At 38.7% G+C, this 14,259-nt stretch overlaps 1 protein-coding gene across 1 annotated transcript in view; it reads left to right on the top strand.

Moving 5' to 3' along the window:
- Positions 1-12,777, top strand: part of KCNH1 (potassium voltage-gated channel subfamily H member 1) — a 114,947-nt gene extending 102,170 nt beyond the window's left edge. Inside the window, exons 9-10 of the mRNA XM_039359656.1 lie at positions 1,702-1,954; positions 12,630-12,777. Coding sequence (XP_039215590.1) covers positions 1,702-1,954; positions 12,630-12,646 — 270 coding nt within the window. The 3' untranslated portion in view covers positions 12,647-12,777. The remainder of the gene's footprint in view (positions 1-1,701; positions 1,955-12,629) is intronic.
- The last annotated feature ends 1,482 nt before the right edge of the window (positions 12,778-14,259 follow it).

Here is a 14,259-nt window from a genome sequence, read left to right as displayed (position 1 = left end):
ATTACTTAGCTTTTCACTGCACTTTACTAATAGCCTATATCAGTGATGGCGAACCTTTTAGAGACTGAGTGCCCAAACTGCAAGCCAAAACCCACTTATGCCGGGTGGGTGTGACCCATTGGCTGGGCGTGGCCCATTGGCTGGGCATGGCCCATTGGCTGGGCGTGGCCCATTGGATGGGCGTGGCTGCAGTGGTAATGGCCGACTGGGTGGGACTAAAAAGTTCAATCAATCAATTCCAACGTTGCAAGATCTTTTTTTTCCCACGAGAAGTTGAAATTGACTGAACTTTTTTTTTTCCACACGGTGGCGGAGGCCTAAAGCGAAAAGGTTTTATAAAACCCAGCTGAAGGCCTAGGACTGGGGTGATGGTGCACGTGCCCAAAGAGAGGGCTCTGAGTGCCGCCTCTGGCACCCATAGGTTCGCCACCACTGGCCTATATTTTTACTGCCACCCTGACTTCTTGTCTTGTAGAAAATCAATAAATAAAACAATTGGCTGATAAATATAGATCTTCAAATTCTCAAGCCTACTTCTCAAGGTCTGCCGATTTTGCAAACATACGAATAGTGAAAAATGTTACAAAATGAATAACAAGTGTATTTTGTACTCTGCAGTTAGTGCTAGTGCTAGTAATGCTCAGGTAAGTAGTGCTACATACTTATCTGAGCAAATCTGTTGAAATTTCATATATCCCCTGAATCTCTAAGCACTGAGATTTTATTTTATCTACTGTACTTTAGAATGTAAAGCAAAGCTAATAAAGAGAAAGATTAAGTCTGACCTTTTTATGGTTATGAATTAATTTTGCAAATAAAATTCTTAACAGGTTCAAAATATCAGTTGGAAGAAACTGTGATGATCAGTTATATAGCAACAAGCTTATTGGTCAAATGAAACAGATTAAGAGTTTTACCACAATGTTGCTATTTTATTATACTTATTTGTATTTATAACAAGTAAATGTTTTGTTAATTTATTCTAATATTTTCATAATTAATTAATTAATCTGAAAATAAATTTGACTTAAATCACTTTTTCCTTTTGGCCTTGTAAAACTATAATATTCTGAAGTTACTTTAATTTATTGTTAAGCAAAATATAAGGAAAACCTAGATCATACAGGCTTGGTTTCTTTAACTTGCCTCTAAATCAGTGGTTCTCAACCTGTGGGTCGGGACCCCATTTGGGGTCGAACGACCATTTTACGGGGGTCGCCAAACAACGCAGTCCGCCATTTTTTCCCCTTTTCCTTAGCTGTGCTACTCCCTTTTATTCTATTGGCTTTTGAAAGCCAATAGAATAGACTCTCTTGAATAGAGTAATTCTATTGGCTTTCAAAAGCCAATAGGAATTGTCCAGGCTGTCTCTGCCCTGCTGAGCCCACCAAAAGTCCCATTCTGCAAACGGTGCTGCACCGGTTGAGTAGTCCTTGACTTACGACCGGTTGGGGGTCATGGCATTAAAAAGGTTGAGAACCACTGCTTTAAATCCTTTAGCCACCCTTTGTTTAACATTTACAGTGACCGACAGAACAGAACAAGCTTCCAGTTCTAGCTAGAACTAACTGACTATAGAAAGAAAGAATAAATTCTTTGGCAAATGCATTAAGGATTAATTAATATAGAGATAAATCTCATGGAGGGTTTCACACACTCTTTAAGGCTTGTGCGTGCTTACTTTTGGTCCTGTTGTCCTAGGTTTTACAGATCTGTCCTAAGGACATGAGAGCAGATATCTGTGTACATCTGAATCGAAAAGTTTTTAAAGAGCACCCAGCCTTCAGACTAGCTAGTGATGGGTGCCTGCGAGCTCTTGCAATGGAATTTCAGACTGTGCACTGTGCTCCTGGAGATCTCATTTACCATGCGGGTGAGAGCGTGGACAATCTTTGCTTTGTGGTTTCAGGATCCTTGGAAGTGATCCAAGATGATGAAGTTGTTGCAATTTTGGGTAAGTTCTACTGCAGTCTATCTGTGAGTATATCTGTGTTAAGTTACAAACTGTAATTCTGTTGGTAGAAGGTTCACAATATTTTAGCAATGTGTGCATAGACTGTACAGCAATAATTAGTATTGGAATTGAAGTCTAAGACAAAATGTCAGCTTGTTAGATTTGGCCAGAGCATCCTTCCACGCTCTTTCAAACAGCAACATTTGTTTAATGAATGATAAAGGAATCATGGAAAGCTAAAGTTATTGACAGATTTGTATTTTTTATGGTGGTACTCTATTTATGAAATAACTTCTATAGAAAAGCTTAACTGGCACCTAAACTACCTTTTCTTTTAGTCTCCCACTAAGGCTGTTTAGTTTTCTCAGCTCTTTTAAAAACTATAGTCGTGTTTTTGGACCTTTATTGTTTGGGTGCCAATTTTATTATTGAGCTTTTTATTTTTATTACTCCCAGTTATTTTTTTTTTCATTGTGATATCTTCTGGCATGGTTTTGGTCTTGTTTCAGTATAGTGCACACAAGTCCCTCCACTGACTGAAAGCACTATCAAAAGCTAGTAGGACACACCTCCCAAACCCGTCAGTTGCTCAGCTCCACTTACATAGTTCTCCAAAGTCAATAGTTGGACCTGCACATGCACAACATATGCATGCACAGAGCATGCAATCATAACGCTAATAGAATATTTGAAGCTCAGGGTTGAACTGTGAAATCCTTGGTGCTCTCTGAGCTTGGTTGTCTTCTTGCAGATATTCCATTGCTTAGTTAGGTAATGAAACATCTGCAAGAAAACAACCAAGCTCAAAGAGCATCAAGGACTCCACATTCATAATGCTAATGGGAAGGGAGTAATATCTAAAATGAAAAGATTTTCCAAATTTCCGCATGCTTCCAAAAATAAGCAAACAACATTACATGGTAGAATTGCTTGCACTCCAGCATAGGTGATCCAAGGGTGTCTTGTCTGCCGTGCAGTTTTCTGGAGCCAGTAATCCCTGGCTGTTGGTTTTGTTATGCAAAGGATGTCCTCTGAACTACTGGTATATGTCTTCTTGCCATTTGGGGTCAGAATGGGACCATTCTCCATGACCAACTTGCAGGCAACTCACTGCTGCCAATTAGCCATGGCCAACTTGCTGTGGCCAGCTTGCTATTGCCAACTCGCCACTTGCTATGGCCAATTTGCCATTTCTTCGATATTATGTAATTTTTGACCCGCAGCAAGTTGTCCTGCAGCAATTGGCAATTGGGTTGTTTGTTGGGCTTGTAATTGGGGAGGGTGTTCCTCTTTTGGTTTTTGATATCACAGAAGGCTTTGTGGCTTCTCTTGGTCTACCTTGATAATAGAGGAAAGTTATGAGGCTTTTTAGGGTTTGTTGGGGTGGGGGGTAGCTTATCTTTTGTTTTCCCTGTAAACCTGTGAAATGAAAGCATACTTTTCCTCAGCCTTTGGATAAACTTGATTTATACTAATTTTATTATACAAGGGAACAAAATGTATTCAGTTAGCCAAGAAGAATAACCTAACCAAATGAAATATTGTTCTAGGAGGCACAGCTTCCTACTTTCAATATAAAGTTGGCTGCAGTGGCATCTTTCATGTGAGGTGAACTGTCCTTTGTGTTATAAAGATATATATTTACACAGATAATAAAGCTTGAGTAATTAAAATGCAGTTCTTTTCTCTGTTGCAAGGAGGATCCTCCTGATTTTGGCTCAAAGGTGCTAGGCTAATATTTTTGATGAACACCTACTTTATATCAGTGGTTCTCAACCTGTGGGTGGGGATCCCATTTGGGGTTGAATGACCATTTCATGGGGTCGCCAAACAACGCAGTCCGCCATTTTTCCCCCTTTTCCTTGGCTGTGCTACTCCCTTTTATTCTATTGGCTTTTGAAAGCCAAAGAACAGACTCTCTTGAATAGAGTCTAATTTTATTGGCTTTCAAAAGCCAATAGGAATTGTCCAGGCTGTCTCTGCCCTGCTGAGCCCGCCAAAAGTCCCATTCTACAAACGGTGCTGCATCAGTTGAGTAGTCCTTGACTTAGGACTGGTTGAGTAGTCCTCGATTTACAAACAGTTGGGGGTCGCAGCATTAAAAAGGTTGAGAACCACTGCTTTATATCATAGCTGGTGCTGCGGCCATCTGACCGGTTTTTCTAAACCATTTTCTCCTGAAAAAAGACTTACTTACTTGTATAATATGTGGCCCCTTTGTGGGATCTCCTAGCTTCTGTTAGCTGCTTTCACATACCCTTTCCCTCTGGACATCTGCAGTGGATGGTGGCTTGAGGCTAGCAAGGAGCCTGGAGTAGAATGATAGGTCATCTATCAAAAAGTCACCTCTCCGCCCTCTTCCCAGCCCCAACACCATATCAGATCCATTCTTGAAACAAGATGATGGCCAGTAGCTCAGCCTATGGGGAGATAAGATCTAAAGCAGCAAATGAGCTCTCACTAGTTTTCAGCGCTTGTGGGTTGGTAGAGCTGATGTGGTGAGTGAGCTCTGCCCTATGATGTGGGAATGCTGAGGCAGACTTTCCTAAACTACACTTTGAGATCCCTTATCAATATATGGGAGACGGAGTATGGATGAGCTTTGGGAAACCACAATTGTGCTTACAATCTTACTTCAGTTTTCCTTTGCTTTACAGACCTGCGAAGGTCATAAATGTCAAAATTGGTCGCAAAGTTACTTTTTCATTACCATCATAATTGCAAATAGTCGCTAAACAAGGCAATCATTAAATGAGGACTACCTGTAATATTTTGCTACCTGCCTTCACATAGAATCATACAACTGAATTTGCTAAAAGCTGAGTTCCTGAGTCTCTGTTATCTCAAGCTTCTGTGACTACAGTTGGTCCAGAATGCAGCCGCGCGAGTGATAGCGGGTGTTCCTCGGTACGCCCACGTTACACCTATCCTCCGTGAGCTGCACTGGTTGCCTATTGGTCTCCGGGTCCAATTCAAGGTGTTGGTTATTACCTTTAAAGCTCTATATGGCTCAGGGCCAGGCTATTTGCGAGACCGCCTACTACCTCATAGTTCCCTTTGTCCGGTTAGATCCCACAGGCTGGGCCTCCTTCAGCTCCCGTCGGCCAAGCAGTGCCATTTGGCGGGGCCGCGGGGGAGGGCTTTCTCTGTGATGGAGCCCATGTCTTGGAACCAGCTCCCCCCGGAGATTAGGACCGCTCCCACCCTGTTGGTTTTCCGCAAGCTGCTTAAGACCTGGCTTTTCCGGCAGGCCTGGGGTTTATAAAATCTGACCCCTGGATGAACGTTACTGTATTGTTTGTCTTGTTAAGTTATATTGTGTTAGCCGCCCGGAGTCCTGTGGGAGTGGGGCGGTCTATAAATTTTAATAAATAAATAAATAAATAAATTTTAAAGGCTTGCTGGAATTTTGTAATGAATTTTGATAGGTTAGTGAGTCTGCTATGAGTTAATAGCCTTCGATGCTACTGAAGTAGTTATTATGTTGCTTGTGCTATAACCCAGCTGTGCAATCACGCAGATTTGCCTGGAAAAAAACTGAGTGCTAAACAGATGTCAAGATGTACCAAGGGCTATTGAGACAGGAAAAAAAATGACAATTTTCTATTAGAGAAGAGCCGACAGTAATTTGAGTCTGCTTCTAGCACTAATTAAAACACACAGTTCCCTTGCAAGAGAAGGACCCCAAAAAGAAAACCCAAACCCAGCCAAGAATTTCTAGTACTTTGGTACTTTGACTTATATGTTTCATGCTGTTTTTTTAAATTTTAATTTAATTTTTTAATTGTGAATAAACTTAGTGGATTTTAAATTAAAGGACTTTTTATCCTACTATATATATAAACACTGTAAGAATATTATAGAGTTGGCCAAGAAGCACCACTTAAGATACTGGAATTTTGGGGAGGCTTTTTGTTAATGATATTGAACCTGTTGGTGGGAAAGCTTCCTGAGACTGAAGGAAATGTGCATAGAATTTGCATGCAGAAAAAGTGAAACGCTACTGATGCCAAACGTCAGCAAATATCCATAGAAGATTCCTTTTTTCTTCCTTTTAACAGGGAGGTTATTAATCAATAATTCTCATATAAACAGGATTTCTGTTACTCTGTTTAAAACTAAAATAATACTCTAAATAATGAAACAATGACAACTCTCCATTATTAGAATATAAGCTTCTGCTGGCCTGTTTTCACACTGACACTATCCTGGACAGTGTGACATTTATTTTAATAAACATTGGCTTTGATCCTAAGATAAATCAAGGAAGTTCAGAGAAGAAGTTTCATCCTGTCTTTCACATACAGTCCCCTGAAAGCTTCTCTCAACATCAAACAGCTTTTAAATAATGTGAGATAAGCCTGGGAGAGGTAACTGGGGGAAAGAGGATAAAAGTCCAGTCAAAGGCATATTAACTTCAGTAAGGCTTAGTCCCAGTTATGTGTGCCTATTATTACACCTGGATTAGATTCGGAGCACTGCTGGCTTTGTGTGATCCCATGTTCCTTGCACTCCTCCACATTCTCTTCAGGAACTTCATAAACTTTTATTTCTTTCTTCAGAAAGATCCTCTGGGGCCAACAGAAGATAGGATTTTTTTTTCCTTATGTGTACTTACTGAAATTGATTTATCAGAGCAACCAAATTCCTGTTTCTCACTCGCTATCCTGAAATTTGGCTACAGATGAACCAGTTGTACCAGACTGGGAAATTTCTCTTAATATAAAACATTGTGAATAAAGGGGTTATTATGACTGTGGCATCAGCAGATATAAAAAGCCTAATTCTGTGACGCAAATATGAACATTTTAATTTGTTTACCATCACCAGGGGATGGGTGGTTTCATTTATTTACTCTGAATAAGATAACACTTTGCACAGAAGGCAAGCATGGCTCTTGTGTCCTCAGATCTCCAGAGTAAATTATTATTTACATAACCATAATCCCTGAGGTAGAATTTAAAGAAAATAATGTTATTCCTATGGAGAACTTTGTATATCTTTTGTTCTGTATGAGGGGGGTGTTAAATGGTCCATTTGCTCCAGGGAAGGAAAATCCTGCTGCTTTAATTTTATCTAATTGCCATCTTAACGTGTTCAGATAGAGTTGTTCTTATAATGTTTATCTAAAATGGCTTTGCTTTATTGCTTTACCTACAAGGATTTCATTTACATAGAGGTGCCAGAGATGCTAGTTGTATCCCAGAGGAATAGATTTATAGAGAAGCACAAAAATATCTCAGCCTTACCCAGAAAAGCAAAGAATCTTACTTTGCAAATCTACAAACAGCTCTTGGAATTTTGTCAAATCAAGAGCAAATGACTAAACAGCAATTAAATGGAAATCCTAGCTGGGTATTCTGAGAATTGAAGCTCAACATTTCTAGAAGGTTGTGGAAAACAGACTATGGGGAATATTGAACCCACCTGAACGTTACTTTTCAATTATATATTGTATAATTTTATACTAAAATATTGAATATTTTTATTATATGAAGAAACAAGTAGTGAATGACCAGTTACAGGGAGTTAACAGAATGGAATTCTGCCATTCTTCCTTGAGAGCAGAAGATTGTTCCAACTATAGGCATACTTTTTTGGAAGTAAGCCCACTAACTATGTAAGTACACAGTATACTGTAAACTAGCATCAAACCGGGCTGTTACAATAGTGCAACTTGGTAATTTCAGTTGAATAATGCACATTAATCCATACTAGCTTCATAACATAGGCTATTATCCCAATCCATGTAAAAGATATCCTTCCACCATTTTTAACTGAAAAAATGTTCAGGTTGCAGGAAATCCCTGCATAAAAATATTATATCTAAAACTCACAGTACTTTAGCATGATCAACAAATTGTAGCTCTAATAATCCAATCTTTACTCAGAATCTGCAGACTGAGGCAACTAGCTCATTCTGTCCAGCAATAAGTCTGCTTGCTCTGACTTGATTTCAAAGAGAACAGCTGGCATCTTGAACCATTAGACTTACAATTGCCTTTCTGGTTTTCCCTTTCCAGGCAAGTAGACTGGAGAAATGGACAACAGACATTGTCCAACATGACTAGATACCTTTCTTTTCCAGGAGTCTGTAAATATGGAGAAAATGGTTGTCAACTAGTTTTCGTTTCAGTTTTAACTTAAGACAAATACCAGGACTAGTGTAATTATAAAACTATAGGATGCTTCAAAGTTCATATTTCTTTAAAGGATTTTTTTTCTAGTTTCATTTTCTGGGTGTTTCCAGAGGCTATTTACTGCAGTAATTAGCTTGTTTTGTTCATGGAATTTGGAGCAGGGATGTTCAAGATGGTTCCCTCTTTTTTGTATTTTTAACCCTTTTGTGTTTTTGTCTTTTTCTTTCCATAAAATATATTTTAACAGGGCAAAATAATGGAATAGTTGCATAATATATTTTGAGTGATAACAGTAAGAGCTCTCTGTCTGAAAACACCATCTATTTGTGTAGGATTTTTTAAAAAATGAGCTCAAGTTTGGTATTTTCCATTAGAAAATAAAAGAGCTCTCCCTCTGAAAACACCATCTATTTGTGTAGGATTAAAACAAAAACCTGAGATCAAATTTGGTATTTTCCATTAGAAAAGGAAAGGAGAAAGGAACTCAGTGTAGGTCTAGGACAGTGGTTCTCAACCTGTGGGTCGGGACCCCGTTTGGGGTCGAATGACCATTTCACGGGGGTCGCCAAACAAGGCTGTCCTCCATTTTTTCCCCCTTTTCTTTGGCCACGCTCCTGGCACCTGGTGATGTATAAGTGGTTGGGGGTCACCACAACATGGGGAACTGTATTATGGGGTCACGGCATTAGAAAGGTTGAGAACCATTGGTCTAGGAAAATGCTGTTTAATATAGTTCCTGCTTGTGATTTCTTCAAGTTTTGTTAATACAGAATTAAACCCAGATGGACAACTATTCCTAATTTTGTAGGCATAGCTGTAGCACCATTCAAACATTTGTTATCTGAACCTTCAACACATAAGTGTTCCAGATAAATCTTCAACTACTCCTTTATGTCCTCAAACAATCTCAACAATTTTGGTCTTCCTGTAGCCAAACTGGCTTCCATGTAGCTAGCAACCTAAAAATGAGAGTCTGTGCATGGACTACTATATCAAATCTGAGTGCAATATGGAAATGATATAGCAAACATCTGTAGAAACCTCTGGTTCTTTTTTTTAAAAAAACTAACCCAAACCCTTTCTGCAGTTGCAATTATTCTGAACATTTCTTATTAATAATTTCTTATTAATCTAAACTGATTCCAAAAAAGAGAGCCAATTTGATCTAATGATTAAGGTGCCAGATTAGAAATTGGGTTGCCGTGAGTTCAATCTTACCTTAGTTATGAAAGTCAGCGTGGTGACTTTGGGCCAGTCTCTTTTGCCCCAACTCACCTCACAGGGTTGTTGTACCACGTTTCCCAAAAAATAAGGCCCAATCTTATTATTTTTTTTTGCCTCCAAAAGAGGCACCAGGTCTTATTGTTAGGGAGGGTCTTTTCTACTCACCTCACGGCGGTGGCAGTAACAGCCCCGCCCAGTTGGCCCATTCATTCTGCATCTGAGAATGGAGCTCTGGCTTGTATTTTACAGTCAGAGGCCTTTGTAGAAGGCTTCTGCAGCCAAGAACCAAGCTACAATTGAATCCATAGCTTGGTTCTCGACTGCAGAGGCCTTCCGGAAAGGCCTCTGACTGCAATATGCAGCCCGGGGGAGGCTGCAGAAGAATTGGACTGGTGAGGAGAGGCAGGTGTTGATTCATGGGAGGCTTGGTAAGTGGGTATGGGATGCATGGGGTAGCTCCACCCTTCCACCTCCGCCCTAACTTGATTTTTAGGCATGTACCTTGCCCCCAAACTAGGGCTTACTTTTGGGGTAGGGCTTATATTAGGCCCACCCCCAAGCTAGGGCTTATTTTCAGGGTAGTTCTTAATTTTGGGGAAACATGGTAGAGAAAATAGGGGGCAGTAAGAGTATTGTGTGTGTTGCGGCCTTGAGTTATTTCTAAAAAATAATAAAAATGGGAAATAATAAACAAACAAACAAACAAATAAATAAATAAATATTAAAAAGGGATTTAGATTTTGTTTGGTTTTGGATCTGGTGAACATATCTATCTACAGGTAGTCCTCGACTTACAACAGTTCATTTAGTGATCATTTGAAGTTACAATAGCACTGAAAAATGTGGTTTATGACTGTTTTTCACATGACCATTGTGGTATCCCCATAGTCACATGATTAAAATTTCGATGATTGGTAATTGACTTATATTTATAACGGTTGCAGTGTCCTGGGGTCATGTAATCACCTTTTGTAAACTTCTGATAAGGAAAGTCAATGGGGAAGCCAGATTCACTTAACAACTGTGTTACTAACTTAACAACTGCAGTGATTCACTTAAAAACTGTGGCAAGAAAGGTCATAAAATGGGGGAAAATCACTTAATAAATGTCTCACTTGGCAACAGAAATTTGGGCTCAATTCTGGTCATTATTCGAGGACTACCTGTATTTTGCTTCCATATATTTACACAACAGACATCTGACAAAATAAATGTTCTTTCAGATTCTGGAGGCAAGATCCTTTTATTCTCTGGATCCAGTGGTGGGATTCAGCCGGTTTGCACCACTTCGGCAGAACTGGTAGCTAATTTTTGTTGCCCAGGCCCAGAATGGACTTCCAGAAGCGACATCCAAACAGAGAACCAGTTATTCACATATTAGAATCCCACCACTGTCTGGATCTTTTTACTGAAAGGAAAAAAATAGATGTGAATGAAAGAACTTAAAAGATATGGTCACACACATTCTTAGATCCAGTTGGTCTCTTTAAAATCAAACAAAAGTATGGCTGAAGAGAATAAATCTGAGATAAGAAGCTCAGATGACACTTCTTTATTTTGCTTTTTGTGCTGTGAAGCCCAGGAAAGGAAAGGAAATAAAGAGAGCTTTGAAGCTGTTAGACAGTATTTATAACTTTTGTCATCTATCTGTAGATGTCTTTGTCAAAAATTAATATCCTGAAGGGTGAGTTAAATATAAATATCTTGATATATATTACTTAATAGTGCTTGATACCTAGATGTCTATGGAGAGTCTCAGTCATCCAGGTCATGGTTGACCCAAAGGTGCTTTTTCACGAACTGGTTTTTCTTTTAAGACATTTCTTTCTTGTTTTTCTTTTAAGACATTTCACTTCTCATCCAAGAAGCTTCTTCAGCTCTGATTGGATGTTGGGGAATGGAAGGATTTATATTCCTTGCAGACAGCTAGTCATTTGCATCCTTTTAGAGCAGTGGTTCTCAACCTTTTTAATGCCGTGACCCCCAACTGGTCGTAAGTCGAGGACTACTCAACCGGTCGTAAGTCAAGGACTACTCAACTGGTGCAGCACCGTTTGCAGAATGGGACTTTTGGCGGGCTCAGCAGGGCAGAGACAGCCTGGACAATTCCTATTGGCTTTTGAAAGCCAATAGAATTAGACTCTATTCAAGAGAGTCTATTCTATTGGCTTTCAAAAGCCAATAGAATAAAAGGGAGTAGCACAGCTAAGGAAAAGGGGAAAAAAATGGCGGACTGCGTTGTTTGGCGACCCCTGTGAAATGGTTGTTTGACCCCCAAATGGGTCCCGATCCACAGGTTGAGAACCACTGTTTTAGAGAGTTGTTGAGGCCACTTGGAGGTTTATCTGTGTCCTCAAAGTCACCTGAGTGGGGCAAATGGTGTGTAGCCTTCTTGGAACTGCTGAAAGGACACAACATCCAAGTGGCATTGACAACTCTCTAAAAGAATGCAAATGACCAGCTGTCTGCAAGGAATATAAATCCTTCCATTCCCCACCATCCAGAATTGAAGAAGCTTCTTGGATGAGAAGCAAAACACCTTCAAAGAAAAACAGTTAACTCTTGAAAAGCACCTTTGGGCTTGATACCGAGATCTCCTCAGTACCACTTCCTCCAGCTGGATTCAACCTGTCCAAGGTGTCTTTTCCAGGAGAAGTGTTTGGTAGTAACCCATTTCCAGGAAATGAGGGTGTGGGGTCTGGAAGTATTATTTGTCTGAGATGACCCTAGTCCTGGAGATGACATTGGCTACACTGATTATAGACCTTCTGGAAACTACTGCAAACTCCAGTGCACTTTGTTCTTCTGTCTGTCCCACCGAATGTTTCAGATCAATTCACTTGGGTGAATTATGACATTGACAGGGTTGTGCTATGTAACTTTAATTTTAACTTTATTTTAATTTACTGTGGCTGTTTTATTGTAATATATTACAATTGCTGTGAAGCACCAGGGTTTATAAAATATTGCTATAAATCAATCAATCTTTTTTTTAAAAAATGAACTGGACAATTATTCTAATTATTCTAATTCCTTATTCTAATAAGGAATCTTACTGATTGAATCTATATAAATGTTTAGTTGTTGATTAGACTTGACAGTGCTGACAAAAAAAATGATATTCATCGCCTGCTTATTGCTATAAAGAAAAAAGATCGGAGTTAGTTCCTCATTATATTGTAGTTAGCTTTGTGTTTAATATGTTGCATAAAATAAGGCATGTACTTTTAATAATAGTGGAAACTTTATGGAATTATTTGCAGTTAAATTTTGATAATTTTCTTAACATGGAAGCAATTAACTGATTGCAGATCTTTTTGTCCCCTAGGCAAAGGGGATGTCTTTGGTGATGTCTTCTGGAAAGAAACAACTCTTGCCCAGTCATGTGCAAATGTAAGGGCTTTGACTTACTGTGACCTTCATGTAATTAAAAGGGATGCCTTACAGAAAGTGCTGGAGTTCTACACAGCCTTTTCACATTCTTTCTCCAGGAATCTCATCCTGACCTACAATTTGCGAAAAAGGGTAAGGTATTATGGAATGGATGGAAAGAAGAGCTAAGAGCTTATTGGAATTGTACTTTTAGATAATAAATAGTATGGATGGAAAATTCTTAGCATGCTAACTGTACTACATTGCACGATAGTTTCCAAGTGTTCTTGGCAAGAAGAACTTACTTATTTAGATTTGTATGGTTGCTTAACATGAATGATCGGCATACTGTACATTAGTAAAACCAAAGAAAAACCTAAATTACAGCCAATATCAGCAGGAACAAAGCAAAAATCAACATTCCAATAGCATAAAATCAGGCTCCGTGAAATACCCAAGATGGGAGTAGGATTTGTAGCTATTTCAGATCAATCAACTTATCCTGATACACTTTCTGTAATAATACCACTTAAGTGGAAAGCCAAAACGTATAAAATTGTTTTAATTCTTATTATCTCAGCACAGGAGCATTCTGAAATTATATATTGAAATTCTTGCTGAGAACTCTGAACTTCATGAACTGGGGAAAATAATGCTTTAATTGTTTATTTGATGTGAAAAGGGTGCACCTAGAGCCTCTGACCTTTTTGTGGTTTGTTGACTTTTGATTCCAGCCTCTGAGTTGCTCTTTGAAGATGTAAACAAATCAGAGGTGTGGTATTTTTTTTGTTCCAATTGTGTCCAACTGATTTGTCTGATGGCAAAACACAGAGCATGGTTTGAAGGTGAGAATTACTGGGAAACATCTAGAATATGTTTCCAACTGCTCCTTGGTAAATTGTTTCATGTGCTTAGATGTACACAGCAAAATACAACAAAATTATTATCTTTCTCTTTAATTAGGAACTCTGCATATCAGGATTTATTTTCGTCTAAACGTGCACATAAGCTGAGCTAAAAGGGATTCTTTTACTGGTCCGTTCAGCATCAAAAAGCTTTTCATATTTGGATAACTTGTTTTCTTCTTTATGGAGAGCTACATTAATCTATCGTGGGAAAAATCCAGAGTCTAGATGTTTAAATGTATTAAAATACAGACATTTTTTGAGCAGTTCACACCTACACTCCTTCTAATTGTTTATTTCTGTTTTTGACAAGAGAGAGCTAGAATGCTGATGAAATTGGTGTATGGAAAAATACGTCCTTTTAGAATCACTTTGTGTTCATTCTGTATTTCATAAAGAGCTGGGATCACCCATGTGACCAATTCCAAGATGCATTGTTCCTGTTCTTAAACTTTTTTTTTTTGCTTTTCCATCCTGTATTATATGAGGTTCCTGATTATTTGGAATTGTCAGTGAGAAACATCTAGATATGATATTTAGAAATTAATGGTAAAATTGAAATAGAACAAATACCAGTGAACAGAAAATTTAATGATCTTACAAGTTGGAAGTTGTGGAAAATAGTTTCTACTTAATCTTCCCCAAAGTACTTTTTTTAACTCTC

This window comes from Crotalus tigris, unplaced genomic scaffold, assembly GCF_016545835.1.
Source record: "Crotalus tigris isolate CLP2741 ecotype Arizona unplaced genomic scaffold, ASM1654583v1 scf7180000019097.2288821080:1192077, whole genome shotgun sequence".
Classification (NCBI taxonomy): domain Eukaryota; kingdom Metazoa; phylum Chordata; class Lepidosauria; order Squamata; family Viperidae; genus Crotalus; species Crotalus tigris.
This window is presented reverse-complemented; position numbering and strand designations above follow the sequence as displayed.